At 45.3% G+C, this 25,887-nt stretch overlaps 4 protein-coding genes across 5 annotated transcripts; 2 read left to right on the forward strand and 2 right to left on the reverse strand.

The window, feature by feature from the left end:
• Positions 1-5,329: 5,329 nt before the first annotated feature.
• Positions 5,330-6,332, reverse strand: LOC102707684 (multiprotein-bridging factor 1c). Its single transcript, XM_006656135.3, has one exon. The coding sequence runs from the start codon at positions 6,204-6,206 to the stop codon at positions 5,733-5,735; it is 474 nt and encodes a 157-aa protein (XP_006656198.1). The 5' UTR covers positions 6,207-6,332; the 3' UTR covers positions 5,330-5,732.
• Positions 6,333-8,298: 1,966 nt separating this feature from the next.
• LOC102707411 (UDP-galactose/UDP-glucose transporter 3-like) lies at positions 8,299-11,732 on the forward strand. Of its 2 annotated transcripts, XM_015837935.2 has the most exons (8): positions 8,299-8,542; positions 8,661-8,758; positions 8,894-9,030; positions 9,571-9,601; positions 10,058-10,084; positions 10,371-10,447; positions 10,794-10,915; positions 11,006-11,731. In XM_015837935.2, the coding sequence occupies exons 1-8, from the start codon at positions 8,379-8,381 to the stop codon at positions 11,424-11,426; spliced, it is 1,077 nt and encodes a 358-aa protein (XP_015693421.2). In that variant the 5' UTR covers positions 8,299-8,378; the 3' UTR covers positions 11,427-11,731. The 2 variants fall into 2 exon arrangements, with proteins under 2 accessions (XP_015693421.2, XP_040381555.1); XM_040525621.1 differs by lacking the exon at positions 10,371-10,447 and having other exon boundaries at positions 10,058-10,161; positions 11,006-11,732.
• Positions 11,733-11,991: 259 nt separating this feature from the next.
• Positions 11,992-13,471, reverse strand: LOC102707690 (UDP-glycosyltransferase 75C1-like). Its single transcript, XM_040525180.1, has one exon. It carries the CDS (start codon positions 13,469-13,471, stop codon positions 12,101-12,103), a length of 1,371 nt encoding a protein of 456 aa, XP_040381114.1. The 3' UTR covers positions 11,992-12,100.
• Positions 13,472-18,209: 4,738 nt separating this feature from the next.
• Positions 18,210-20,047, forward strand: LOC102707976 (cyanidin 3-O-rutinoside 5-O-glucosyltransferase-like). Its single transcript, XM_040525120.1, has one exon. It carries the CDS (start codon positions 18,248-18,250, stop codon positions 19,709-19,711), a length of 1,464 nt encoding a protein of 487 aa, XP_040381054.1. The 5' UTR covers positions 18,210-18,247; the 3' UTR covers positions 19,712-20,047.
• Positions 20,048-25,887: the final 5,840 nt, after the last annotated feature.

Raw genomic sequence — 25,887 nt, forward strand, 5'->3', positions numbered from 1 at the left:
GCCTTTGTTTCCTTTGGAGCGCTTGGCGGGAGAGCAGCAGTATTTCCGGCCCAGCAGGGCCTAGCCGACGCGACCGTGAAGCTTTCTCTTAAAATACTTAAACAGTCAAAAATAACTTTATTTTTCACGCTCTTTAACTTTATTAAATTCTAATGACATTGTCCTCTCCTTTATTTAGTTCTAACATATTTGCTTCCGATTTCATAAACACTGGTAAAATGATTACTATAATAAAATTATTACTATTAGATAAACTTATTTTGGACAGATGGAAAAGCTCGCACCGGCACCGCTGTCCGAAGCGGCTTTTTTTTTAGAATACAGTACAACTCAGCGATTGAGGAAACAGACATACAGTGAATTTGTCTTAGATAAATTGCACATAGGAACGCACAAGGAGGAGGAGATTACTACAAGATTCAGATTTCTGAGATACCATGTTGAATGGAACCAGATCGAAGTAGAACCAAAAGTTTAACTGATACAATCAACAGAAACAAAGGCATAAACGAGACGCGAATTTAACGTGAAAAACCTTTGCAGGAAAAATCACGGGCATCAACCGGCAATAACCACTATGAGGATATGATTACAATGCAGGGAAAACAATGAGAACTCGTCTCTTCCCGTACAAACTACAAAAGTATATATAAGGGGAAAATCTAAGAGTCCTAGTAGGATTAGGCGAAAGAATCCTATTAGGAAGCTAATCTGACTCCTAGTAGAAAACGACTGGGAGAAATCTACTATGAAACTAATCCGAATATAATTCCAGTTATAATTCGGATCACATATTTAACAATCTCCACCTTAAGACAAATTTCCTCTTGTAGTATCAAAATCATCAATCACCAATAAACACCTCATAGGTCAAATTGATTGCGCGCCAAATAGTCTCTTGGACTATACTGTAACACCAACCAAGCTTGAGCAAAGCTCAAACTTAGTGGCAGAAACTGACTTCGTCATCATGTCAGCTAGATTATCATGAGTACTTATCTTAAATACCTTAACATCATCATCAGCAATAACACCTCGAATAAAATAATATCTGACATCAATGTGCTTAGTTCTCTCATGAAACATCTGATCCTTTGTAAGGCAAATTGTACTTTGACTGTCACAAAATATATTTACGCAAGACGTAACTCCACAAAGCTCAGTATACAAGCCTCTGAGCCAAATAGATTCTTTGCAAGCTTCAGAAATAGCCATGTACTCTGCTTCAGTAGTAGATAAGACAACAATTGCTTGCAAACTTGCCTTCCAACTAACAGCACAACCTCCAATAGTGAAAACATAACCTGTAAGTGATCTTCTCTTATCCAAATCTCCAGCAAAGTTTGAATCCACATAACCAACAAGTTCATCTCTAGACGTTCCGAACTGTAAACAAGCATTAGAAGTACCACGTAGATATCTGAAAATCCATTGAACTGCTTTCCAATGCTCTTTGCCAGGATTAGCCATGTATCTACCGACAACACTCAATGCATGTGATAAGTCAGGACGCGAACATACCATGGCATACATAAGTGAACCAATTGCACTTGAATATGGAACTTCAGACATGTACTTCTGATTGTGGACATGAATCTGAAGATAATCTGAAATGTGCAGCTAAAGGAGTGCTGATTGGTTTTGCATCATGCATATTGAAGCGACGAATGACCTTTTCAATATAACATTTCTAGCTAAGATATAACTTGACAGACTGTCTTTCTCTGCTAATTTTCATACCGAAAAATTTTCTTCGCTGCACCTAAATCCTTCATCGCAAACTCACTACTCAATTGTGCCTTCAACTTTGCTATCTCTGATTTATCTTTTGCAGCAATCAACATATGATCAACATAAAAAAGCAGATATATAGTTAAACCATTAACCTCTTTGAGATAAACACAACTATTAAATTGTGATCTTTTGAAATTCTGAGAAAGCATGAAAGAGTCAAATCTCTTGTACCATTGCTGAGGTGATTGTTTCAACCCATAAAGGGACTTATCCAACCTACAGACAAGGTTTTCTTTACCAGGAACAACAAAACCTTCAGGTTGCTCCATATAGATGTCTTCTTCCAACTCCCCATGTAAAAATGCAGTTTTCACATCTAATTGCTCTAATTTATAGTCATGCATTGCAACAATACCAATTAAAGTGCGAATTGAACTATGCTTCACAACTGGGGAAAACACATCATTGAAATCAATACCTGGAATTCGGCTATATCCTTTAGCAACTAACCTTGCTTTGTATCTTGCCTCATCAGTTGGAGATATAACTTCCTTTCTTTTGAAAATCCATTTGCAGCGGATAGTTTTCTTCTCCTTTGGCAATGCCACCAATTTCCAAGTTTGATTCTTTTCAAGTGACTCCATCTCATCATGCATGACAGCTATCCATCTATTGCTATCGGCACAAACAATAGGCTCAGAATATAAAGAAGGTTTTGCATTACCTTCAATTTCTTCCGCCACACTCATAGCATAAGCAACTATGCTCGCTTCTCCGATCAATCTTTGAGGGGCTTTAATATTTCGTCTCGCTCTGCCTTGTCCAATAGAGTATTTTGGTGACTGCTCAATAACAGGAGAATTTGACTCTTCAATAACCGATGCATCTTGGTTAATAGCAATATTCTCTTTTTCTGGTACATGTCCTGAACTGATCAAGCGCTCCACCTGCACGCTTGCTTTCTGCTGACTCTCAACAGGAACATTAGTAGAAGACTTATCATTCAACATAACTGATTCATTGAAGATGACATTTCTACTAATCAAAACCTTTTTGGTTTCAGGACACCATAACTTGTAGGCTTTCACACCAGAAGGATAACCAAGAAAAATGCACTTAATAGCTTTAGGCTCCAATTTACCGTTATCAACGTCAGCATAAGCAGTACAACCAAATACTTTCAGGTCTGAATAATTAGTTGGGAACCAGACCACATCTCAATTGGAGTCTTCTTATTAATGGCATAACTGGGTGAGCGATTAATGAGATAACAAGCAGCGGAAGTGGCTTCCGTCCAAAACCATCTAGGTAAACCTGCATTTGATAGCATGCAACGGGCTTTTGAGATAATTGTCTTGTCATACGCTCAACTACGTCGTTCTATTGAGGTGTATGCGAAACGGTGTAGTGGCGCACAATGCCTTCTGACCTGCAATATGATTTAAATTGCCTAGAACAAAACTCCATCCCATTATCAGTACGAAGGATTTTCACCTTACTTTCAGTCTGTCTATCGACCATAGTCTTCCACTCCTTAAATACTGAAAAGGCTTCAAATTTGTGTTTTAGAAAATAGGGCCAAACTTTTAATCATCAACGATAGTCATCATATAACGAGCATCTCCAAATGACCTCTTACGAGCAGGACCCCATAAGTCAGAATGCACATAATCAAGAATACCTTCAGTAGTATGTGTAGATGTGGTAAACTTCATCCTCTTGTGTTTGCCAAAGATGCAATACTCACAAAATCTCAACTTTCCGATGTTTTGTCCATCTAGTAATCCTCTCTTGCTCAATTCTGTCAAACCAATTTCACTCATATGCCCAAGACGCATATGCCAAAGATCAGTAACACCGGAATTCGATAATGGATCGGTAACTGCAGCAACATTACCTACTATCGTAGTACCTCGTAGATGGTACAAATCGACAGTCTTAATGTCAGCTTTCATCACAACAAGAGAGCCTTTTGTTACCTTCAAAATTCCGTCTCCAACGAAATGTCTGTATCCTTTGCGATCAAGAGTAGACAGAGAGATGAGATTTCTCTTTAAACTGGGAATATGCCGCACATCTGACAGTGTTCTAACACAGCCATCAAACATCTTGATCTGTATCGTAACCCGCAACTTTGCAGGCGTATTATCACACATCAAAATATTACCACCTTGTACAGGTTCATAGGTAGCAAACCAATCCCTATTAGAGCACATATGATAGGTGCATCCAGTATCAAGAAGCCACTGATCACTGGTTTGTACACAACCAGCATAATTAACCAGTAATTCTGCATCTGGTTTATCATCAGTAGCAACTGCGGCTTTACTTTGCTCTTCTTGCTTACCTTTCGGTCTGTAATTTCCCTTTTGCTTTTCTTTGTTCTGTAGCTTCTAACAATCAGAAATATCATGTCCACCTTTCTTGCAGTATTTGCACGATTTATACCTGCCTCTGGACTTTGATCTCTCGCGGTAGCTACTAGAACTTTTGTCTCTTGATTTGTTGTCCATGTTCTTCTCCTGTTGCCTGCCCCGAACAACCAAGCTTTCTGCTTGTGAATTAGAACCTTCAGAAGGTACCATCTTCTTTATCTTTTCTTTGGCATTCAAAGCATCATAAACTTCTTGCAAAGTTAGAGTATCACGACTATACAAGATAGTATCTCTGAAATTTGCATATGAGCTAGGCAGCGAGCACAACAGAATAAGGCCTAAATCATCTTCATCATACTTTATCTCGACTCAAGGTCAGCAACAATTTCCTTGAAAGTGGAGAGATGATCCATCACAGACTCATTATCTTGCAACTTGTGCAAAAATAACTTTTGCTTCAGGTGCATCTTGCTGGTCAGATCCTTTGTCATGCATATCTGTTCCAGCTTCAACCACAACGCGGCGGTTGTCTTCTCCTTAAGCACCTCTTGCAAAATATTATTAGATAGATGAAGATGAATATATACCATAGCCTTACGGTCTCTTTTCTTCTCATCGTCGGACCAATCACTTGTCCTTTTGTTGTTGAATCCATCAAGCGCATTATCCAGACCTTGCTGTGCAAGAATTGCACGCATCTTCACTTGCCACAATGAGAATCTTGTGTCTCGATCCAAAAAAGGTAGATCATACTTCAAACTCACCATTGGGAATAAAATCTGAATCTGTTGGTATTAATTTATTGAACCCTAGCAAATACGCGAAACTCCAGTGCTCGAAACGATGCACAATAGATGATCTGATAGCTTTTGGGGTATACAAGATTGGGTAAATGTAGCAATTAAATTCGAAAAGAGGGAAAAAAATCGGTGCTATATTGTAGCTGCTACAGTAACCGAATTGGATGGATTAATCTGGTTGCTTCTCCTCTGCGTGCGTGAGAGCAGTAGAGATCGCTGGGTGAGGATGCCGACTCCGATTTGCTCTCGCCGAATAATGCAATTCGACGGAACGATGACTCCGTAGATTGCTGAGAAAAAACCCCAGTCAGCAGCAGCAGCGTAGCGTAGATTAATCTTCGTAGCTCTGATACCACTTGTTAGAAACAAAGACACAAACGAGACACAAATTTAACGTGGAAAAACCTTGCGAGAAAAACCACGGACGCCAATCGACAATAACCACTGTGAGGACGCCAACCGACAATAAACACTGTGAGAATATGATTACAATACAAGGAAAACAATGAGAACTCGCCTCTTCCCGTACAGACTACAAGAGTATATATAAAAAAAAGAAAATCTAAGAGTCCCAGTTTAGGCGAAAGAATTCTATTAGAAAGCTAATCGTAGAAGAAAACTACTAGTAAACTAATCCGAAAATAATTTCAGTTATAATTCGGATCACATATTTAACACGTTTCACATTCCCACGACTAACCTGAGCTAATTAGCATAATGGTCGTAATCACAATCAAGCCAAGAACACAGCTGCACATTCACAAATCACAACATGTACACGTCTATCAAGTTGGGCTCGCAGTTCCGGCGAAAGATCGGTCGACTACTTGGCGCCGGCGGGCGCGGGCGCGCCGACCGCCTTGCCGCGGAGCTTGACCTCGAGCGCGCGCTCCATCTTGGCGAGCACGCCCTGGACGGGGACGGCCTTGCCGCTCTCGTACTCCTGCACCACCGGCGCCCGCTCGTTGATCCGCTTGGCCAGCTCCGCCTGGCTCCACCCTTTCGCCACGCGCGCCTTCTGGATCGCGGCGCGCACGTCGGCGCCCACGCGCTCCAGCCCCGCCGGCTCCGTCGACTCGTCCAGCTTCCACGCGGGCGCCACCGCCGCGGCCGCTGACGACGCCTTCTTGTTCGTGCCCGCCGCCGACTTCCGCACCGTCTCGACAGGGGCCCCCGTCCGCATCGCCTGGTTCACCGCCTTCGCCGACTTGAGGTCCGCCGCCTTCGGCTTCGCCCGCCGCAGCACCACCGGCTCCCAGTCCTGCGTGATGTTGCCGCTCAACCTCCCCGTCGGCATTGCCCCCCCGCTCTCTTCGTGTACTCTTTGTGATTTGTGCGATGAGCGGAGGAGAAGGTGGAGGCAAATATAGAAGGGGAGCAATGGCGGTGGGAAGGTTCGGGAGGCGAGTGTGCGTTCTGGAAGGTTCCAGGAGAGGTTCTGTCTGTTTTGGGGCGTTGATTTTGGGATGCATGGAAATCGGGTGGCTGTGGATGGGCTTACTGAAACTTGGTTGCCACGGTAATGTGCTTCCGGTTTAAACAGACCTGTTGGCGAGTGACGATGCTGGCGACCGGCCCACCCAGCCCAGGAAACTTGGCGGTTACCCTTTTGCTGGTTTTGCTATTCGTGCTCTGAACTTTTTCCTATGTCAATCTCCCTGTGAGTCAAAAGTCGCTAATATGGCCCTATATACGGACATAATGTAATGGCTACGATGGTTTTATATAACTAACAAAATACCCATACGTTGCAATGAGCTTAAACAAAATTAGAAAGTTATAAAGATACTCGATTGACCTATGCTTGTTTAAAGATTATAACTAACATGTAATTTCTCTTTTTTGATTTTGTATTTAAACTTAAATTTTTTAACATGGACACGGACAGTTTTAAATATAGGGAGGAAACTGGACGGAAATTAACACTATTTAGTGCCAAATTCTAAAGTAGATAAAATACATCGTAAAAAGCAGAAACACAAGAGAAGACGATGACTTACCTGTCACGAACCAAAGTTAACAAAGACAAGACCGGCATCGCAGTTTTCTCGAGATATTGTAGCTAAGTTGTAATACATGTGTGTTCAAATATGGTTTTTTCGATAACAATTAATAGGAGGTGTAAAAAAACTCAACTTTTATACCACTCTTCGAATCGATGATCGGAGACCGTGCACGCGTTGGGTTCATCGAGTAGTGCGAAATAGACTTTAAGTTTGTATTAATCACTCTCTGGATGAATTGATAGTGATCGAATAAATTTGGATAGTTGGATATATATATATATTAATATCATCTATTTAAGCAATAAAAAAATCGATGATCGGAGACCGTGGACGCGTAGGGTTCATCGAGTAGTAAAAAATAGAGTTTAAGTTTATATTAATCAGAGTCTGCATGAACGATAGTGATGAAATAAATTTGGAACGTCGAATTTTCATTAATGTCATCTATTTAAGCAACAAAAAAGAGAAATAGAGAAATAGAGATCGATTGGATCGATCTACCAGCCTCCTCAGCCAGTGGGCCACGCACGCAGTGGCATCGCTCGTCCTCGTTTCTGTCCACGACGCCGAGAGAAAACGATCCGATCGGCCCACACGCGTCTGGTTGGTCCAAGTAGACGACGTACTAATATCGTAGGCAAACAAGGCCGGGAGAAAGCGCTCGGCCCACATGCGGCGGCCCACGCGCGACTGGTCGGCCCAAGTGGATGATGGACGAAAAATACTGGCAGAATCGTTACCGCTTTTTATAATAGTATAGAATAGATATAGATATAGATTAAGACTTTCGAATATTGTCTAGATTAATATGAATGCTTATGAATCTAGACATATGTATAAATTATATACATCATCAATTGATGAATTTATGTAAGGCTAAAAAATCTAACACATCCGTAGAATAAAAGGTGATGTGATAAGTGGTTAAATAATAAAAGAGAAGAAAATTATGTTGACATAGTTTCTACGGAATACCCAAAACATGATAAGAGATTATTAATATTAAATTTATATGTGAATCGGTAGTGTTTATATTGTAGTACTGGTTTTTTTTATGACACGTGGATATAAAATTTATGAGTAGTGTCTTGTGTTTGGATTGTTCTAAGTTCTAACGAATAGCGTATTGTGTTTGGATTGTTCTAAGTTCTAACATTACGGGCCAGTAAATTGAAAAGAAAAGAGAACGGCCCATTTAATCCCAAAACCCAACAAAGGAACCCGCACGTTCGCACCGTCGTCCCCTTCCCCTTCCCCTTCCCCTGCCACGTCAACGCAACCAATAGGCCGTCTCGCGTGGCGCATCTTCTCCAATCGCAACACGCCACGTCACGCCTCTGACGCGCGGTTGCGACCCCCCGCTCCTATAACACGCGCCTCCGCCTTTCCTCCCCGCGCTCCACCGCGCACCGATCTCTGCCCCACCCTCGCCGGCCGGCGAGCCGAGCCGAACTGGGCGCGCCATGGTCACCGCGCGCAAGGGCCGCGGGGGAGGCGGAGGACCTCCCCGCCCCCGCGCCGTCGACGGCAGCGGAGGGAGCATGGCGTCGCGCGTGGCCGTGCTCGCGTTCTGCGTCGCCGGGATCTGGTCGGCGTACATCACCCAGGGCGTCCTCCAGGAAACTCTGTAAGCAGCCGCCTCTCTCGCTCTCTCTCTAATGGTGCTCGGAGCAGAGGGGAATTGGGGGCTCTGTTTCGGCGGGTTGCTGAACTGTTTGTTTCCCCGTTCGTCCCCCGCGGCGCAGGTCGACGAAGCGGTTCGGGCCGGAGGCGCGGCGGTTCAACCACCTCGCGTTCCTCAACTTCGCGCAGAACGTCGTCTGCTTCGTCTGGTCCTTCATAAGTGAGCCTCCCCCTCCTCTCTGTCTCTATCTGTCGTGTGGTCGCGTCGCATTCCGGTGCGCCGCAATGTGGCGCCGTTTTGGGCGGCGATTGCCGGATCGTGTGCAGGGTGCGTGACTCTGGTTTGCTCGCGCAGTGATTAAGCTGTGGTCGAGTGGTGGGAGCTCCGCCGGCCGCGCGCCGCTGCGGAAGTACTGGGGCGTCAGCATCACCAACACCATCGGCCCGACCATGGGGATCGAGGCGCTCAAGTACATCAGCTACCCTGCTCAGGTTTGTGTCTCGCGCCTGCTTCGTTACTCTGTGTGTTTTGTGCAGCTATTGTATCTCTAACTAGGTGTTTTTGTGCTTGTTTTGGTTAATCGGCAATGTAGTATGTAATGTCTGTGAAGTGGAATTTTCTATTTTTGGATTTGTTTAGTAAATAAGTGATAGAGTGTGATATGACATTATTTCTGCCCTGATGGGATGGAAATACTCAACTGATTTCATACATAGAAAACATATATACTGGCGTATGCACAATTATCAAACACATGATGATCCATGATACTCATATGACAAACGTATTTCCTCATTAAATTTTGGTTAAGACTTTCAACCATCCAATATACAGCTATATATCAAAATGTGTTTGGCTGAAGTGCAATGTAGTTTCGTATGTCCTCTGAACCTATTGGAACAGTCTCAACAAGCTTGGAGTTTCTTAAATACCATTTTCATTTCTCATATTTGTGTGGCAATAATAATTACTGATGTGCTTAAATATCATATACAGCTTACAAAAGTATTATCTATTGTCTGTGTTAACAGGTCCTGGCAAAATCTTCTAAGATGATTCCAGGTGAGTTTACATTACTTATGCTATCCAGTGAACCTTTACAGAAATTTTTTTTGTGTATAAAGATTTCATCATAACATTAATTTGTATTCATAAGTCTGAGCATTTCCAGTTGCCAGAAAATACTTATATATGATTTTTTTTCTAAAAAAATGAAGCATAATGACCTATGCAAACCTATGCACTGATTGAGAAACCTTATTGGATTTCAATTTGGAACCACAATGTGGCTGCTTTAGCATTTAGTACAACTCTTCCCTACTAAACATATAGTAGCTGTATTATTTATCGATACCATATCAATTTCATGCCAAGTAGGCAAGCATATTTTCTTTTTGTTGGTATTGGTAGTTGGAGCGGCATATCTAATTGCGCAATCCATGTTAAGAATAACTATTAAGGATAGTCCTTTTATGTTCCATAGATGCATCTTTCTCACTAATGAATTGATATGTACAGTAATGCTGATGGGAACTCTATTATATGGTGTCAAGTACACATTTCCGGAGTATATTTGCACCTTTCTTGTTGCTGGGGGTGTGTCATTCTTTGCGTTGTTGAAGGTAAGAAGATAGTCCATTTCATGTTTTCTTCAATAGCAGATGATCCTTTACCTTTTGCTGACTGTTTCACTCCATAGTAATTCATAGTAGAAAAGGGTCTGGTTTGTTCCTACTGTTATATTTTATTCTGGTGAATGTGAATTAGAAGACAGCCTCATCAATATATAACTTAAACTATGCATCTCTAGTACACATTTCCGGAGTATATGGTGTCAAGTACACATTTCCGGAGTATATTTGCACCTTTCTTGTTGCTGGGGGTGTGTCATTCTTTGCGTTGTTGAAGGTAAGAAGATAGTCCATTTCATGTTTTCTTCAATAGCAGATGATCCTTTACCTTTTGCTGACTGTTTCACTCCATAGTAATTCATAGTAGAAAAGGGTCTGGTTTGTTCCTACTGTTATATTTTATTCTGGTGAATGTGAATTAGAAGACAGCCTCATCAATATATAACTTAAACTATGCATCTCTAGTGTTATGTGCACATCAGGAAAGAAAGGAAGAACCAACTTTATGGCAAATCAATATTTCACTTGGATAACTTTTGGGTTTAATAAATGCTGTAGATGGTCAAATAATTTTTTCTCTGCATTTTTATTCCTGATCATTTTGTTTGTTGCAAATGTACCAGACAAGCTCCAAGACAATCAAGAAGCTAGCTAACCCTAATGCACCTCTTGGCTATACATTGTGCTTCCTCAACTTAGCTTTTGACGGTTACACCAATTCGACCCAAGATTTAATAAAGTCTAGGTAACTGTACCCTGTTTATTCCATATTAAGCCATCCAGGAAAATTTGTCATCTTGTTTTCTAAATGAAATGTAATGTTGTGTTATTGCAGGTACCCAAAGACTAATCCATGGGACATAATGCTTGGCATGAACCTCTGGGGGACCATATACAATGCTGTGATTATGTTTGTTGCTCCATTACTATTCAGTAATTGGCCTTACGCAAACGGTTTTGAAGCATTAAAATTTTGCCAGGAGAACCCGGAGGTGGCATGGGACATTATCCTGTTCTGCCTATGTGGTGCTGTGGGTCAGAATTTCATCTTCCTAACCATCAGCCGATTCGGCTCTCTTACTAACACTACCATCACTACCACCCGCAAGTTCATGAGCATTGTCGTCTCATCTGTCATCAGTGGCAACCCACTGTCGTTGAAGCAATGGGGAAGTGTTGTGATGGTCTTTTCTGGTCTGTCTTTACAAATCTTTCTCAAATGGAAGAGAAAGAAGGTCAGAGACCACAAAGAATGAGTTTAATGTTTAAACTTGCAGTTTGTAGCTTCGATTGGACATATTTGTTGTTGACTATCTGGAAAAGTTTTACATCGATAAAGAAAAACTAAAAAGCGGGTAGTTTCTCTCCTACAGGAAGAAGATGCAACGAATTGTATTGCATTGAGTAGTACAATTGTATGGCGCCCTGTATTTTTGTTCTCTCCGTGAAGAAATCGCTAATTATCAAAGTGATATTTATGTTGTGCCACTGATACTCATTGTCATAGTGTGAGATTTATGTTTGCCCCTAAGTCCATGCTATTATGTCCCCAGACATAGTTGTTTGCCCATTACCACCTCTATCCATAACTGTCAAAAATCAATAATCCATTTATCTCAAAGGAAATTACGAGGCTGGTCTTGAAAAAAAAAAGGGCCATAAGGCATGTTTATAACTGAAAAATAATTTGTGAATAAAACTTTTATATATGTGTTTTTAACAATTTAAGAGTAAAGCTTGAAAATAAAATTATAACGAACAATCTCAAAATTAACTGCAGATTTAAAGTTAAAAATTTAAATTTAAATTTTGCTCATTAAGTTTAAGGGAAAAGAAAAGACGAGGGCTCTATGTTCACTTCATCATTGTGATCCCACGCACCCTGCATGCCAGTCACTTGCCCAACGTGGCATTTCATTGCCGGTCACGTTCACGCCTCGGACGCAAACGCTCGGAGTCTCCTCTCCGACGTCCCGCCGGGGGAGACCGCCGCCTTCGCGAGGTGCGCCCAGCGCTCTGCCCGTTCCCTGATCGCCGCCGCGCCTCCCATCACCACCTCCAGGCAACTCTGGAGTTCGCCCCTCGACACCACCCCCTCGCCGTCCACCCTGGCGCGGACGCCGACCCCTGCATATTCCTCCACCAGCGCCGCCACCGTCGTCTGGTCGGCCCACCGAGGCACGGCCACCATAGGCACGCCGCCGGCGAGGCTCTCCAGGGTGGAGTCCCACCGGCAGTGCGTCACGAAGCACCCCACGGCAGGGTGGGACAGCACCCTCCGCTGGTCGCACCACTCCACCACCATCCCCCGCTCGCCGCCGGCGCCGTTGGTGGTCCTGCGCGCCACCCACAGGTACGGCCGGCCGGTGGCGTCGAGGCCGCGCCTCATCTCTTCCTCCTGCCGCTTGCTCACGGAGAGGATGCTTCCGAACGACGCGTACACCACCGACCGCGGGGGTTTCGTATCCAGCCACTCCATGCACGCCTTCGCGTCGCAGGGGAGGAGAAGCTCCACGCCCCGCCTGCGCGGCTCCTCCGCCGTGACAGGGCCGACGGCGACGAGGTCTAGCTGCGGCACCGCGCGGAGGGCGTCGGGCTCCAGCGCGTCGAACGTGTCCACGAGCACCATCGATCCGTGCTCGTCGAGCGCCGAGAAGAGGTCACGCAGCATGCCGAGCGTCAGGTAGTGGCGCTTCCCCGGCGAGACCATCGACGCGAAGGACGGGAGCGCGTCGCGCTTAAGAGGAGGGAGGCCCGGCAGGAGGACGGCGGCGTCGAGGCCCGGGTCACTCGTGCAGGCGGCGAGGAGCTCGGCGGCGTGTCCGTGGAAGTAGTGGTGGTACACGGCGAACGCGGTGGCCGGCTTGGCCCAGTACAGCGCCGCGGGGACTCCGTGCGCGCGCGCGACGTCGGGGACCCACCCCACCAGCGCGGTGTACACCACCCGCGTCACGGGGCGGCCGCGGCCGGCGAGGCGGGCGACGACGGCGGACAGCGTCTCGGACCCGACGGCGCGCGCGCGGGGGCAGTACGCGTCCGCGCCGTGCGCCTCCGGGTTGAACCCGCCGTCGAAGCCGTCGGAGTAAGGGACGTACGAGACGAGTCCTTGGAGGACCTCGCCGTCCGGGAACTTGAGGTGCGGGAACATGACGCGGTGACCGGAGACGGCGGTCGAGAACGTGACGCGCGCGTTCGGCATCGCCGCCGCGACGCGCGCGGCGAGGCGCCGCGCCGAGTTGACGTGGCTTAGCATCGGGTCGGTCACGATCAGGAAGTGGTGCCGTCGAGGAGGGCTCGCCATTCGCCTTTAGCTGTTCGGCATCTGCTCGCGGTGATTTGAAATCATCAAAGACTATATATTTACAAGTTTGATGAAAACAATTTTGTTCTACATTGTGATTGTCGATCGCTCATTGATTACTAGGAGCATTACGATTTGCGACCAGTTCTTATCTGCTGGCCGGCAAAAATTGTCCGTCTTGCTCTCTAAGATTTTATAAGGACCATTTTAATTTCCTATCTTACCGAAATTTACGGTACTCAATTTTTTTTAGGGTAGCAAACTAAACTTGCAGCCCATTGTTTGTTTTTTTTAAAAAAAAGTCAAATAACATATTTGCAAACAAAAAATAATTTATAAATAAAACTTTTGTATGCGTGTTATTAACGATATAAAAGCAAATGCTAAATAGTAAAGAATACAGCATGACATTCTATTGCAACGGGATGATTAATGAACATCTAACATATTAAAGCATCCTCCAGATCCATGTGCCTCTGCACGTCCGCGCCTCCACATGTCCGCCCCTCTCCATGGGTCGCTGTGTGCCACACGCCTCTCATCGCTGCACCTCCTCACTCTATTGTGCCTCGCGCTGATACCTCGCCGCTGCACCTCCTCACTCTATTGTGCCTCGCGCTGATACCTCGCCACATCGTAGCTCCTCCGTACTACCCCACACGCCGGATATCAAATTCCACGTTGCATCCTCCGTGCCACCCTCGCCGCGCAGCGTCTATGATACCAGACGATACCAACTGGTATCATCTGATACCATATAATATCATATCGGTTGGTATCATCTGATACCAGATAATACCAACTAATATTATCTAGTATGAGCGCCGCTGAACAATAAGGGTAGAACAGATGGTGCGGCAATGTCTAGGAAAGGCGCAGAGGGCAGACGAAAATCAGTGTTGGCAGCGAGGCCGGCAGAGGAAGGGAGTAGAGTGGACAAAGGTTAGCCCCGGTGGCATTGTGGCATGGAGATCGGCGTCGGCGTAGGGGAGCAGTGCGGCGCGGGGATGCGGCGCGCGACGACACAAGCGCGGGAGAGATGACGTCGAGTTCCTACAGGCGAGTGTCATCGTTGGAGCAGTCAGTAGTGAGCCTTCGAGCGAAGTCATCGTCCTCACGAAAGTGGTTGGAGAAGGAGTAGTAGGGGATGCATGGAGATGTTTTGTTTTGTGTATATCTCCTCTCGTCCAGACAGGATTCGTTGCTTAGTCTTTCTGAAAAATAAAATATGATAAAAACGCCAAAATCAATTCTAAATTTAACATTAAAATTTTATACTTTGGTTTATAAGCACAATCATAAACGAATAAATGAAAAGATGATGTACTTCGTGTCTTTTCTTTTTCTTTGAGAACAACTTGCTGTCACAGTGTACTTTTTAGCTGAAATTGGCACTAAACCAAGTGTCTGTCAATTCTATCCTACCAAATTTGATGGTGCTTATGAAAAATTTTGGTAGGGTTTTAAATCAAAATGTCTCTTAGTTTTCTTGTAGCCATCGACAGAGATCTGATTCAAATGAGATCAGATCATACGCTACATGAAGTCTCCTCATGGCTCATGGCCGTCTCCTATATCAGGTTTAATAGGGTGAGGAGGCACGACCAGGGTTTTTCCTTCGCGTTAAAAACCGACCAATTTTTTTTTTTTTGGTGAAAACTGAGCTTCCCAATACGACCGAGAATTGTTTTTGCTTAATATTTTAAGGGAATTTCCCAACTCAAGTTTGAATTGAGAAAATTGAAAAATTACATATAACTACTATGACATGATGGTTATAGAACCTAATGCATATTTTTTTTTAAATAAAAACTAACCGCAAAGTTTGAAAGAACGGAAAATATACAAACGAAAGAGAAAATTGTCTCATGGGCCCAAAGGATTTGGCAGCCTATTTCATCCAATCCATTTCACGGAGGATGTCCCTGGGATTACGAGCACGACACCATCGATAATCCAGATGGATAGGACAAGGTCTACCGCTCAATAATTTGACAATAAGTTCATCTGTGGTTTTTATTTTATCGACAAATCCGATTTTCGTCCTATAACCAAAATACCAAATACAACGGGTCTCAAAACTTTTAAAACCAGTATAAACTTAAATCCTAAAATAGTATGGACAGTGGTTTCGCTTTACGTGATGCCTACATAGCTAATTTGACGCGGTACTCATCGTGACATGGCATTGATGTGACACATGAAGAAAAATATAATAATAAAAAAATAAAACAAAATATGTTGGCCCACGTGGCAGTGAAATAATAAATTAAAAAATGGTGAGACTCATATATCAGTGGATTGTACTTACTCCACGTCACCATCTCTCTTCGTTGTCCATGCGAATTTGCCAAAGACTAGGGAAGTCGATCTATGGGAGGGTATCCTCACAGAAAACACATTTTTTTTAATTTTGCTTTCATTGCCATGTAGGATGAAGCCTGAGTCAAACCAACCACATAGGTGCTATGACAGCTAAAACCGACGTCCAAACCATCTTGGAACTTATTTTACACTAGTTTTGACAGTTGAGACCTGATGTATCTGGTACTGTGGTTCAGGGACTGAAATTAAATTTTTTGTTAAATCAAGAGGCCTCAAATGAACGTATTCCATAATTTGGTAATGAAAATAGTGTTATTATATATTATCTTTTATGGAAATAACAGGAATTGTCTATATTTATAAATTTAATTGCAATAGAAAAAACAAAATTTAGAAGCGCGAATGGTAAGAAAATGGTATCTTTTCTATATTGTTTTATACCATTTACACCGCCTCGATGAGAACGACATATAATGTGACGCCGTCTACCATCACAGGTTTCACAACTTGACATTGACCAGAATGATCTTGAGCACTTGCGCACAGTATTAGGCTACGCTCCAAGATGAAACATTATTTCAGAAATATATGATGATAATTTTTTATATATATTTTTAAAATATACCGTTTATTACTTTGAAAAATGTGTGCGTAAAAACCACCAGGGAAAAGAATACAGTCAATGTACACGGTGAATTGTGGCTGCCGATTGCTCTATGTTTCTTGCTAGTATTGCCTCCTGTTCTTATCACGCCAATGTGCTGAGTGATAACGACTGTTGCACACCGAAACAATTCAAAAGGACGGGAGTGGGACCAACTCGGCACCGGTTTGTGTCGCTCCATCATTGTAGGACTGCAGGAGTATTGATGATGGAGGACCCATTTGGCCAAAAATCTGACAGCCGAGCAGTGTTTAACGGCGACTTGGCAGCAACAAAAACTCGAAAGAAATTATAATCGGTACTACTTCAGACGTCAATTATACCATTCTTCAGATAAATTAAGAAAAATAAAAATACTTGTGATAGTTGAGAATATAAAGCACAGTAAAAAACGGGACCGGTGATCAACCTGCTTAGAACTGGATCCTCTACAGTCGGCTGCATAGAAACTCGTCGCTGACATGTGGGCCTAGCTCCCTCAGGCTCACAAGAAAGCGATGACTGCACCAGGCAGTCGACGATAGAGGGATCCCGATCCAACCCGCTCTGCTCGTCATTTCACCGATCGAACCATTTGGTCATCCAGCGAACCACGGTTTTTTATTTGTTAACATTGTATTTGATTTGTATTTAATACACCGTGGACATCGGGCGAACCACGGTTTTTTATTTATTAAATTGTATTTATGGCCACAACATAAAAAAATAATATGGGGTAATATCCTGAATTCATAACGATATATGCTAAAGGATAAATTAAAAAAGTTTGATTCAAAGAACCTGCCACTGGTTCACTAAAAAATCGTATGATTCACCGTTTTTTACTGGTACTTTTGTAGGGACATTATTTGAGAAGAACCGAGCCGCCAAGTTTGTTGGTTCAAGTTTTCTCCGATTCTGTCGGTTCGGTCTGGTTTTGCACCATGATATAAAGTGGAGTATATTAAGAAATTAAACTAAAAAAACCATCAATTTATCATATCACAATGTATTCTATCTCTCACTATTTTATTCCAATGTATTTTAACTTCCATACCGTGAGTGCTAAAAAATCTTACTTTAGATCAAACAAGAAAATGTAAGAGTAATCTTGTTTTGAGAGGAAGAGAGTATAACCTCCGTTTCATATCGTAAGATTTTTTAGCATTGTCTAAATTCATCAATTGATGAATATACATAATTTATATATATGTCTAGATTCATTAGCATTCTATGAATCCAGGCCAGGCCAGAAAGTCTTACATTATAAAATGGTTGGAGTAATATATAAACACATGTACACCATGAAAGACGAATCTTGTTAGAATGTTCCAAGTTCATGCTTTTCCATGTTCTGTTGGCTAAGGTGGTGTTTAGATTGAGAAAATTTTTGGGAAAAGTGTCACGTCAAATGTTTGACCGGATATCGGAAGGGGTTTTCGGACACGAATAAAAAAACGAATTTCACGGTTAGCCTAGAAACCGCAAGACGAATCTTTTGAGTCTAATTAATCCGTCATTAGCATATGTTGATTACTATAGCACTTATGGCTAGTGATGAGCTAATTAGGCTCAAAAGATTCGTCTCAATATTTCTTCCATAATTGTGTAATTAGTTTTTTGGTTCATATTTGTTTAATGCTTTATTTAGGTGTCCAAAAATTCGATGTGATGTTTTTGGAAAAAAAAATTAGACCTAAAGATTTGGAGTTATTATCAGCCCGAACAATTTAAATTCAGGTGGTCCTTGAGCTAATTAACTTGAGGCCCTGAGCTACTCCTCCCTGCATCCTCTGATCGTAATCCCAATGGCAATGGAGAACTCTCCTCCTCCTCCTCCGGCGCCGCACTTCCTCTTCGTGGCGAGCGGGATACAGGGCCACATCAACCCGGCGCGCCGCCTCGCCGCGCGACTGATGGCGTCGGCGCCCGCCGCGCGCGTCACCTTCTCCACCACCGTCTCCGCGCACCGCCTCCTGTTCCCGTCCCTGGCGTCCCCGGACGAGGAGGCCGTCGACGACGCCGGCGTGGCGCACATCCCGCACTCGGACGGCTACGACGACGGGTTCAAGCCGGCGGTGCACGGGATGGGGAGCTACAAGGCGCTCTCCCGCGCCGCGGGGACCGAGACGCTGTCCGCCGTCGTCGCCGGCCTCGCGGCGCGGGGGCGGCCCGTGACGTGCTTGGTGTACACGTTCCTCGTGGTCTGGGTCCCCGAGGTCGCGCGCGCGCTGGGGATCCCCGCGGCGATCTACTGGATCCAGCCGGCGGCGGTGTTCGCCGTGTACTACCACTACTTCCACGGCCACGACGAGGCCCTCGCCTCCTGCGTGAACGATCCCAGCCGCGACGCCGTCGTCCACCTGCCGGGCATGCCACCGCTCAGGTCGGACGATCTCCCTTCCGCCGTGTCCATCACCTCGCCGCAGAACCAGTACTACCTACTACTCGACATGCTGCGCGACTTGTTCGCGGATTTCGACGAGCTCAAGCCCAAGGTGCTCGTCAACACGTTCGACGCGCTGGAGCACGACGCGCTCCGCGCCGTCCCGCAGCTAGAGGTCATCGCTGTCGGGCCGGTGGTGCCGGACGACGAAGCGTCGGCGTGCAACATGGACATATTCCGGCTAGACGACGCGAACACCTGCATGGATTGGCTGGACACGAAGCCTGCGCGCTCCGTGGTGTACGTCTCGTTCGGGACCCTGGCGTCGATGAGCAAGCGGCAGGAGGAGGAGATGAGGTGCGGTCTCGAGGCCACCGGCCGGCCGTACCTGTGGGTGGCGCGCAATGTCGCCGGCGAAGGTGGGGCGACCTTGGACGGCGCCGCTGCCCTGGCCGCCGCCAGCGAGAGCGGCGGCGAAGGGAACGCACAAGGGATGGTGGTGAAGTGGTGCGACCAGATGAAGGTGCTGTCTCACCCGGCGGTGGGCTGCTTCGTGACGCACTGCGGGTGGAACTCGGCGCTGGAGAGCATCGCCCGCGGCGTGCCGATGGTGGCCGTGCCGCAGTGGACGGACCAGCCGACGGTGGCGTGGCTGGTCGAGGTGTGCATGGGCGCCGGTGTGCGCGCGCGGCTGGACGGCGACCGCGTGGTCGATCGCGGCGAGCTGCAGCGGTGCGTGCAGCTGGTCATGGCGGAAGGAGACGCCGCGACGACGACGGGCGGTGTGCGGGCACAGGCCGAGCGCTGGAGGGAGCGCGCAGAGGAGGCGGTCGCCGTCGGCGGGTCGTCGGAGAGGAATCTACGGGAGTTTGCGTCTGGGGCGTGACGCAGGTGGTGTGCTCGAGGACGTGAGGGCCGCAGGCGGCCGGCAGCCGGTTGTGAGGGCGAACGCTATGGCTGCGGTATCATTTTTCTTTTTTAAAAAAAAAGTCCAGACAGTTCGGTTGGTGGTTCAGCCTGGCGGACGATCACTCACTGTGGGTCTGTTGGTTGCTTGTATTAATTTAGTATGGCCCGTATGAGCCATTTAGATTGACTTTGGTTTGGATATATAGGTGCAAAGAAAGTTGTTTGGTTGGTGTATATGTCAAGCCTATATATCTTGAGATGTTGTTTGGTTGGTTATATGTTTTTTATAGTTTATGGATGTTTTTATAGTTTATGGGTGAAAATTATTAAAAAATGCAACAAATAGTAAAAATAGCACATATATTAATTAACTTTTTTTATCATTTATACAGCAGCAGCGTGGTAAAAAAAATAGCACATATATTAATTAATATTTTTATCATTCATACAGCAGCAGCGTGGTAATGGAGCCCAGGAGCATGGAGTACTTCGCCGCGCTGGCCGCCGGCAGCCAGGCGTGCCTCCTCCTCGTCGCCTCGGCCGACGCGTCCCCGGCCACGGCCGTCGCGCTCGCCGTCGCCGCCGCGCGGACAGGCGGCCGTGTGGCCTGCGTCCGCGGCGACGCGCAGAACCTCGACGCGTCAGGCACCACATCCACCACCATGACAGCTTGGAGCGCTACGGCGGCGTGCTCAGCGCCGATCCAGCGACGGGCGGCGGCGTGCGGCGCGGATCCGGCCACGGGCGGCGTCGTGCCCACGGATCCGGCGACGAGCGACGGTGTGCGGCGCGGATCCAGTGACGGGCGGCGGCGGGCGGCGCGGCGGCAGTGGATCCAGCGAAGACGACATCGGAGACAACGGGGCGACGACGACGAGGCGACGACGGCCGCGACGAGACGACTGAGGAGCGACGGCCGCGACGATGATGAGGCGACGACGGCCAAGGAGCGACGCCCCGACGACGACCGCCTGCACGAGATGGGCCTGGCTGAGGAGCGAAGCTCAAGTTGGGCGTTCCTCCTCAAGCCTGCCTGTGAGCTAGGAATGGCAATGGGGCCCGTTACCCGTCTCCCCGCGGGGAATACTCCTATTATAAATTTTATCTCTATGGAGGATTAAATGGAAGCAAAAGAGTCCCTGTCGGGTCTGACGGGTTCGGGTATGGTTAACCATCCCCCGAACCCGCTACCCGTGGAGACCCGGAAATATGTATGCGCACATGGCCTGGCCCATATGGCCCATAAAATTCAGGCTAAGTATATAAGAAAAAATAAAACCCTAGCTCATCCAGTCTCTGACTCTCCCGCTCTCCAGTTCCACTCAGTAGCCGCCGCCGCCCCTTGGAGGCCTGGACACCGACGCCGCCGGCCCCAGCACGCAGAGTCGCCGACGCCACCGGCCACGAGGGGCTCCTCCTCCCTGATGACGACGACTTCTTTGTCGCTGCTTTTCTGGGAGAAGGGGAGCAGGAGAGCAAGGTATACCTAGGTTTTGGCGGCAGGAAGAAGGGCGAGGTCGTGGCGTGGGGCATCGACAAGTGGAGGCGCGCGCAGTACGCCAAGAAGGCACCCAGGATGGTCACCGCCGGCGGCGCTAGGGTCAGCCCCTGCCCTATCCAGGAGCCGTGCTGAGCGACCGCCGCGCGCATCAAAACCATCCATCCACCCCATCTTGACACACAAGCTGAAAAAAATTAGGCAAAAAAAGGTTTTTCTCTCTCTTTGATCATGTCTGGTTGTGTTGCTGTCTTTTTGATGAGTTAATGAGTGATCATGCAAACTGGGAATTGCGTTCATGTATAATTAATTCTTTTGTTGCTGTCTTGTTGATGGGGTGAACTTCTATAGCTGGAATTGCTATCCTGTTGATGGGTTGCTGTCTTGTTCACGGGGATGGAGGCTCCACGGGGAAAAATTCCCCGCACGGGTATGGTGATGGGGAAAGATGTTGCCCCGTTGCATTTCACGGGAACGGGGACGGGGAAAATTCTCCTCCGCGGGGACGGGTCTGGTTGTGTAACCCCCGACGGGGAATTCCCCGTTGCCATCCCTACTGTGAGCCCATATTTGCACCCGTGGGTGCAGGCTCTTATTTGCATGCATGCAACCAAACATATATCTCTCTGGTCCACTGGTGCGAGCCAAGTCCTATACAGACAACCAAACACCCTCTATATTACTTGTCTTCCACCAAGAAAATCGTAGGCAATTGGGTTGTTTAGCGGAAGGATGTAACACTAAATTTTATCTCAGATTCGCTAAATGTTATGCCATATATTTTTGACTATGTTTCGGTCAAATCTGCGACCTTTGGACACACTTCGAAATGAATTTTGTTTTGGGCTTGGCAGCCCACATATATACCCATTTTGGGTTATTCGTAGTAGAATTGATCAACATATAAGAAATAATTCATATAATATGTAATTATATAAATTATTAGAAATTTATAACAATTTTATTTATGTAATTATTATACAAGTAAATTGTAATTGGATCTGTTAGGTCACTATTAGTTGAAATAATTCACATGATATTCTTAACGCAGATTTTTGAAAATTAGCGTTATGGATTGAAACACGACTAAAGACCGAATCGGATAAGAAAGGACGAATCGGCTAGAGCCAGTAAGTTGGATGAGGCATGGATACAGCCGATGGAGTCCGAATTAGATCCCTAGTCCGAATCGGACAAGAATTGAAGTCCGATTTAGGGATAGATTCGGTGTTAGTTGTAAGTCCGTGTTAATTAATTAAGCTTTATTTTAGAGTTTGTTTAGGATTTTTATATTTAATTAAAGTTCAAACACTATAAGTTAGTTAGTAACGGGTTCTTATCCGGGTAGATTAGTTAGCATCCGGGAATATAAATATGTGTGTTCGGGGTCATTGTAAATCATCTTCAGATCAATCAAACTTGGCGCATCACTTCCAAAATCTTCAACTTGCTTAAGTTCTCGGCGCGAGGTTTGTCAGCTTCGAAATGTAAGTTCTTGTTTGTCAAAACCCATCGATCAACTAGAACAGGACTGTCTCGGTTAGATCCGATCTACTGTCTGGTTGATCGACGGGCTGAGTTCTATTATTGCTTTAATCTGTTTTAGCTTGAAGTAGTAGTAGTTCTTGATCAAATCCTTGCAAGTTCTTCTGTTTAATCTGCTAGCATGATTCTAGTTGACTTGATTCTGTCTCGGTTCGGTCCGATTAATCTGGTTGGATGGGTTTGGGTTATTAGAGTACATCGAATGCTCGTGAAGGTTTATCGCTGGAGTTCTAATCAATATTATCTTAAGTAATCTATTAATTTGCAGGTTAAATCCACCGATCTTCATAGTTCTATGGTCTTATCATATTAGATTGCATATTGTCTCGGTTAGGTCTGATCTATGTATGTTTGATACCATATGCTTATAGAACTTTGTTCGATCGGCTGGGGTTAATAAGTGAATTGATAGATTACGTCGGCTTGCTATCTTGTTACTCACACGCTACAATGATTAGTTGATCTCATGCATGGTTATATTTAGATTTGTATTGTCTCGATTAGGTTCGATTTTCTAGATCTGGTATGAGTATGTATGCTGTTGATTATTATTGTTTTATGTTAGTAACTAGTATGGCATTTCGGTTTATGTTTAATTCCGCACTTAGTCTTCTATCAGCTGTCAATTTTATGCGCGATAAGTATTAAGTTGGTCCGATTGCTGATTAATCTTAAGATTATCTCGGTTGGGTCCGATATTTTAAGATTAATCGGTTGGTTAGTCTGTTTGGCGCTTATCCTGCTTCTGGTTCAACCGATTGAGCATATTTACACTCACCATCATGAAATTCTTGTGAAGCCGATCGTCTAGTTCATCGGCTAGGGTCCTGTGACGGTATCGGCTATCCAGCTTATAGCGGTTTCGGGGTTAACTGTTTTTCCATGTTATATCTTGTCAGTTACATGATCAAACTGACTGGCACGTCCAACATTTTTAAGAATTAGGTCCTGCACTAGAGTGGTCTAAGATTGATTACCAGAGCTACATGTGTGACTGTTGATTGTCATTTTCAGCGTCAGCAGATATGTAATTACATAAATTTTATTAGAAATTTGCATTATAAAAGAAAATTGTAATTGGATCTGTTAGCTCGTTGTTGGTTTGTAATTGGATTGGTTAGCCCAATATGTGTTGACTATCATTTTAGAACTATTTAATCAGAGTTATTGTACGTAGAGGGTAGAAAATTTTGACTGATTCTAATATATATATTTTTCATTTAGGTAGACCCTAATTTAATTAGAGCTCATCAAATCCTATATTATTTGTCTCTCACTAAGTGTAATTAAGATTTTCAATATTTCTGGACAAGAGCCCACGTGATTCAGAATGTTATGAAATATTTGGAGTGATCTCATCCATCCAAGGGATAGATCTAATCCATCTAGATACAAAGGAGAAGCATGCTTCACGTGTATATTTCTTCAATAGTTTCTCTCTGGAATGACTACGACGTTTCCTAAATGTCGTACCTATTTGTTCACACCGTATCCCCCAATATATAATGGATTGACGATGAATGAGAAGATCGACCCATTCCTCTTCATCTTCCGTAATTTCTCAATTTAACACGTTATCAGCATGCTCTTCCCCATCCATCACAACAAGAAACCCAAAGAGGAAGAGAAGAAGAAACATAAGGTACAATGCCAACAGACGCCGCCGTCCTGGATCTCCCTCGCCATCAGCGAATTCATCATCTCCGTCATCTTCTTCATCGTAGAAGGAGGATCCGCCATGATCGCCGGCGTCGCCATGTTGCTCCACCGACAGTCCCGCCGACCACTGCCCCGCCAACCACGGAGACACCATGCCACATCCAAATAGAAGGGATTCGATACTGTCCTCACCATGGATGGATAGCATGGGTGTCTCCCGCTGCCCAAGAATGCTTCATCTCAATAGAGATGGAGTCGCCGCCAACTCCGTTCGTCGTCAACCTCCCTTCCCCGACACCGCCATCGCCGCCTCCTGGCTTCGGCCAACGCGGCACGGTTGCTGCGCGCACGGGGGAGCCACCGATGGAAGTTCCATCCTCGTCGCACCGCCACGTCGGAGAAGCCGCTGCCCGGTGTCCCGGTCTTCGCGCCACCTTCCGCGCCGTTCCCCACGGTTCTCCAACTCGCAGGCTTGCGAATGTCAATGGAGTACATACGAACGGCGTCTGGACTAGGCCGGTTTCTGATCCCAAAGAGGAGCAGAAACCGTCGGCTTAGGTCGACAGAACACTGGTCGTCTCGGGGGGAGACGACGGCAGAAAGGGGATGGCGGCGGCAGTGGGCGGCGGCACACGGACGACAGTGGGCGGCGTGGCGCGTAGCACTCCGGCGCGCGCGCGGACGACGGCGGTTGGCGTCATGGCGGCATCGGCGGCGCGTGGACGGCGCGGGTATTGTGTTATAGGCTATATGTAAGAGTTGAAAACCACTATCGATCGTTGCCAACACCGGTATGGTTTCGTAACGTAAGTCTTTTCTAGATTCATATAAATGCCAATAAATTTAGACACATGTATAAGCTATATACATTTATCAGCGAATGAATTTAGGTAAGCCTAGAAAGACTTAAATATAAAACAGAGATAGTAATAAGCAAGACCATTATCTAAACTGCAAACAACCTATATAAATGGAATGAGAGAGTAGCAAATTAGTACTACCTCAGTCTTACGGTACTCCCTCCCTCCTAAAACTAAGTTCTTTTTTTTTAGTTTTTGATAATGTGTGATTATTTATCCTATTTAAATTTATTATTATTATTATTATTATTAGATGATAATAACTGATTAGCGTGTGACTAATTTTCTAAGTTTTTCAAATAAGATAACTAAGCAAACGCTACACATAGAAATAAAAAATAAAGTCTTTTTATGACAGGGGTAGCACTAAAGACTGGCATTAGATTTGACATAAACAAATCCAAACAGAGAATATAATTAGATTTATGGTATTAAGTTAGGGTGTGTTTAGATTTCAAAACTTTTTGGAACAAATGTCACATCTGACGTTTGACTAGATATTGAAAGAGATTTTTAGACACAAATGAAAAACCAAATTATAGATACCGCAAAAAAACTGCGAGATAAATCTTTTGAGCCTAATTAATCCAT

Source organism: Oryza brachyantha, chromosome 6 (genome assembly GCF_000231095.2).
Source record: "Oryza brachyantha chromosome 6, ObraRS2, whole genome shotgun sequence".
NCBI lineage: Eukaryota > Viridiplantae > Streptophyta > Magnoliopsida > Poales > Poaceae > Oryza > Oryza brachyantha.